Here is a 4,318-nt window from a genome sequence, read left to right as displayed (position 1 = left end):
AACCTAAGTTGAGTGTCTAGCAATTTGAACAACTCCTTCCACATATTGCTCATGAACCGAACATCCCGGTCAGAGACTATGGCCAAAGGCAACCCGTGGTATTTGAAGACCCGACTGAAGAAGAGTTGTGCCACCGTCGCCGCTGTGAGTGGAATAGTGGTGGGCACAAAATGTGCTTGTTTTGAAAAATAATCCACTACAACGAAGATAGCATTGTGCCCATGGGACTTTGGTAACTCCAGAATGAAGTCCATACTGATCACATCCCACGGGCGTGACGGTACTGGCATGGGTTGTAGCAGACCAGCCGGTCTCAGTCGTTGTGCCTTCACTAGCTGGCAGGTCGGGCAAGTTCTAACATATTCTATAACCTCCTCCCGCATCTTAGGCCAGAACAGATGTCTTTGTATTCTTTCTAGAGTCCTAGTCTGTCCTGTGTGCCCTGCCAGCTTGCAATCATGCGCCTCTTTAAGAATAGTCTTTTTGAGCTCCAGGTCATCTGGGATATAGAGTTTCTCACGCATGTATAGCAATCCCTCCTTCAATTCATACATCCCCCATGCTGTTCTTCCCTCAAGCAGATCTTCAATCAGCTTCTGCATCTCGTTGTCAGTTTGAGTAGACTGCTTTACAGCAGCCAAAAAATCACTTCGTGTTGAGAATGTCATGACTTGCAGCTCGGCCTTGCGGCTCAATGCGTCCGCCATTTTGTTAGCCGAGCCCGGTTTGTGCAGGATCTCCACATCAAAGTCAGCCAAAAAATCCTGCCACCTGGCTTGTTTGGGTGACAGCTTTGGCTGCGTCTGAAAATACTTCAAAGAGATATTGTCAGTATGCACTCTGGTGTGTTTATCCTGAACATAGTGTCGCCACTTCCGCAAACAATGAATCACTGCCAGCATTTCTTTCTCATGAGTAGACCATCTTCGTTCAGTAGGGGAAAACTTTTTGGACTCATAGTATATCGGATGACCATCCTGAATCAGCACTCCTCCTAAGGCATAATCCGAAGCATCCGTATGAATTTCAAACGGTTTGGTAAAATCCGGCATCTTAAGCGCTGGCGCTGAGCTCATAGCCCTCTTGAGTGTTTCAAAAGCCTCTTGCTCTCTTTCTCCCCATGAGAACTTTGTGTTGCTCCCCGTCAGTGCCGCCAATGGCCACGTGATTCCACTATACCCTTTTATAAACTTACGGCAGAAAACTGTAAAGCCCAAGAACTCTCTGACTTGCCGCGGTGTAGTCGGCGGCTGCCAGTTCTATACTGCCTCCACCTTTTTTGGATCCACGGCTACTTTTCCCTCCTTTACGATGAAGCCTAGAAACTCCACCTTTTTCACCGCAAATTCACACTTCTCTGGTTTGGCAAACAGCTTATGTTCCCGGAGTCTTTCCAGTACCTTTCTTACATGCTCCTTATGCTCTTCAAAGGTCTTGCTGAAAATCAAGAGATCATCAATGTATACTACGAGAAATACATCCAAAAAATCACCGAACGAGTTATCTACCAATGTGCAAAATGTTGGCGGTGCATTGGTCATGCCGAATCCCAACACGAGCCACTCAAAACTGCCATAGCGAGTACGAAAAGCTGTTTTCTCAATGTCTCCATCTGCTATTCGTATCTGATGATACCCTGAGCGTAAATCAATTTTTGTGAAGTATTTGGCTCCAGCCAGTCTATCCAACAAATCATCTACTAAGGGCATAGGATACCTATTACGGATTGTGATTTTGTTAAGTGCCCGGTAATCCACACATAATCTCATTGTTCCATCCTTTTTCCTGACAAACAACACTGGTGCCCCATAAGGTGAACGGCTCCTTCTAATAAAACCTGCTTCTAATAATTCATTAAGTTGCCTCTTCAACTCTGCCAATTCTTCATTTGTCATTCGGTAGGGTGGGCGCGCCGGCGGAGTAGCCCCCGGCACCAATTCTATCCTATGATCAACTGAACGCTTCGGGGGTAATCCCGGTGGTAACTTCTTTGGCATGACGTCCTTGAACTCTTCCAACACTTCCCTCACCCTGCTATCTCCTATCATCGGCTCTTTTTCTTCCTCTTCAGCTAGATCCATCGCTCGCATAATGCATAAGTGTACTGAGCTTCCCCTCTTCAACTCCTTCTCTACTTGTTTGGCACTGCACCATTGTGGCTGCTTACCTTTTTCTTTATTTATCTCCACTGGTTTGGTCTTATCATTCTGCTTGCTCCCGCTACTCTCCCCCTTTGTTGCTTTTACCTCCACCTGAGCCATCTTCCCTTTTTCTTCCCTTGCCACCTCTCCTCGCTTTGGGCTCACCTGCGGTTTCGGCCTATAATAGTTTATCGTCACTGTAGATCCATTCATATCTAGCACAATCTGGTTTGTTCCCTTTCCAAACATAGCCAAAACATATTTATCATACCATGTCAACCCCAAAATTGCTTCAAACTCATCCATTGGTACGATCACAAAATCCATCTTCGCCTTCCAATCTCCTAGCTGAATAAACACTCCATAAGCAATGCGTACATTTGACTCTTTACCTTGTCCAAAACTCACTGTGCAAGTCTCCAATTTTGACCACTTCTCTACCCCGACTTTCTTTGCCAGCTGCGGCGTCATAAAATTGTGAGTAGCTCCCGTGTCTATCATCAATCTCTGCTTGTGCGCGTTTACTATTCCATCCACATACAAGTGTTGAACTGCTGGTAATTTTGCTGCCAATAAACTCGCTCGCACTTGAAGTACTCCCACTTTGAGGCGCTCTGCCTCTCCTCCTGACCCCTTTGACTCATCCTCTTCCACTTCTGTGATTCTGACTCCCTGATTTGCTTCACTTCTATATTCTTGGTCCGATGCACTAGCTGCCGCCACTCGTGTTCTGCTCGTTCCTTGTGTTTGCGGACACTCTCTAGCAAAATGAGATCCTCCACAGGTAAAACATCCTCGTGGTCCTGTATTCCAATTTGAAAAGCCTCTACCTTGACTATACCCACTCCTTTCGCTATTCCACTGTGGCGCCGTGCCCCCCAGTCTTGGGTACTGCATGTTAGGGGGCCTGTACACTGATGGTGATGAAGCTACACTCTCCGCACCCCGATTCGTCTCTCCACCTCGATTCACTTCTCCACCTCGCCCCACCGGCGGTGTTCTCCATGTAGGTTGCGTTTGGTTTGTCGTATTAAACGATGCTCCTCTTCCTCCTCCTAGAGACCTCCTAAATTCCATATCTGCCAACCTCTCCGTCATCTCAAAAGCTTCTTTGATGTCTTCAGGTTCTTGCTTCTCTATCTCTCTACGGGCCCAATCTTGCAATCCATACAAAAATCCATGTAATTTACTCACCGCGTCCATATCCTGTAGTTGAAGCATGAATGCTCTGTATTTTGCTATGTACTCCCTCATCTTCCCCGTTTGTTGTTTTAGAGCTCGCCACTCATCTCTCACTTTAAATTTCTCATTCTTGGGGATAAAATAATTTCTAAGCTCCGCGCGCATCTCTTCCCAACCCATCACTCGTGTTTTTCCTTGTTCTATTCTATCTTTCTCTTTAGCCAACCACCAATCATAAGCCTGATCACCCAGATGCTGAGATGCTACTTCCCCCCGTTTCTTTGTGGGCACTTTCAGAATATTCATGTATTGTTGCATGAGATTCAGCCATCTCTCAAGAACTAAAGAATCCCTTTCTCCTTTATACTTCTCCGGAGGCGCTGGTTTGTACCTGCCATATTCTGCATCAGAATCTTCAGTTTCATATTTTGGCTCTTTTTTCTTCCCTTTGCTCCTTCTTTGTTGATCCCGATTCATATTCATCAACAATTGGGTCATCTGCACAAAAGCAGCTTGAAAATCCATGTTGCTTACTCCTACACCCGCCATGCTTCCCTCATCATCTTCATATTCCGTAGGTTCATCCAAATTCGGTGGTTCCCTTTCCTCATCCTCTTCAAACGGTCTTGACGCACCTTCTGCTTCTTTTCCTCTTTCTTTATCTCGGTCCCGGACCCTCGGCATTTTGCCGCCCTCACGCGTGATGAAATTTGCTTCTCGTGAGGTATGCTCTGATACCAAGTGTTATGATAGATCAAGCTCTCAACTCAAAGTCGGGCCAAAAGACAAGCCTTTCCAACTCCCCCAAACGTGCAAGGAGCCTTTTTGAAGGTAAAACGGACGTTTTTGGTGCTTACGCAAGAGCCAAGGGAGGAAACCCCGAGCCCTTCAAATAACCCCCTCACCTCTCAACCCAAGAAGAAACTAATCCCCCCCCTCACTTTTTCACTCAATCACTCACCTTCCCACCTATATTTTCCTGGAGGAAGCCCCGA

General features: G+C 46.3%; 1 protein-coding gene across 1 annotated transcript; it reads right to left on the bottom strand.

Moving 5' to 3' along the window:
* Window positions 1-1,259: 1,259 nt before the first annotated feature.
* LOC148008445 (uncharacterized) lies at window positions 1,260-4,007 on the bottom strand. Its single transcript, XM_087674208.1, has one exon. The coding sequence runs from the start codon at window positions 4,005-4,007 to the stop codon at window positions 1,260-1,262; it is 2,748 nt and encodes a 915-aa protein (XP_087530334.1).
* Window positions 4,008-4,318: the final 311 nt, after the last annotated feature.

Source organism: Lygodium microphyllum, unplaced genomic scaffold (assembly GCF_053477565.2).
Source record: "Lygodium microphyllum isolate KBCC unplaced genomic scaffold, Lygodium_microphyllum_v1.1.10 scaffold_130, whole genome shotgun sequence".
Taxonomy (NCBI): domain Eukaryota; kingdom Viridiplantae; phylum Streptophyta; class Polypodiopsida; order Schizaeales; family Lygodiaceae; genus Lygodium; species Lygodium microphyllum.
The sequence above is the reverse complement of the archived record's forward strand: the minus strand, read 5'-3'. Positions and strand labels throughout refer to the sequence as shown.

Coding starts and splice junctions, on each gene's coding strand:
- LOC148008445 (XM_087674208.1), bottom strand. CDS start 4,007: ATGCCGAGGGTCCGGGACCGAGATAAAGAAAGAGGAAAAGAAGCAGAA.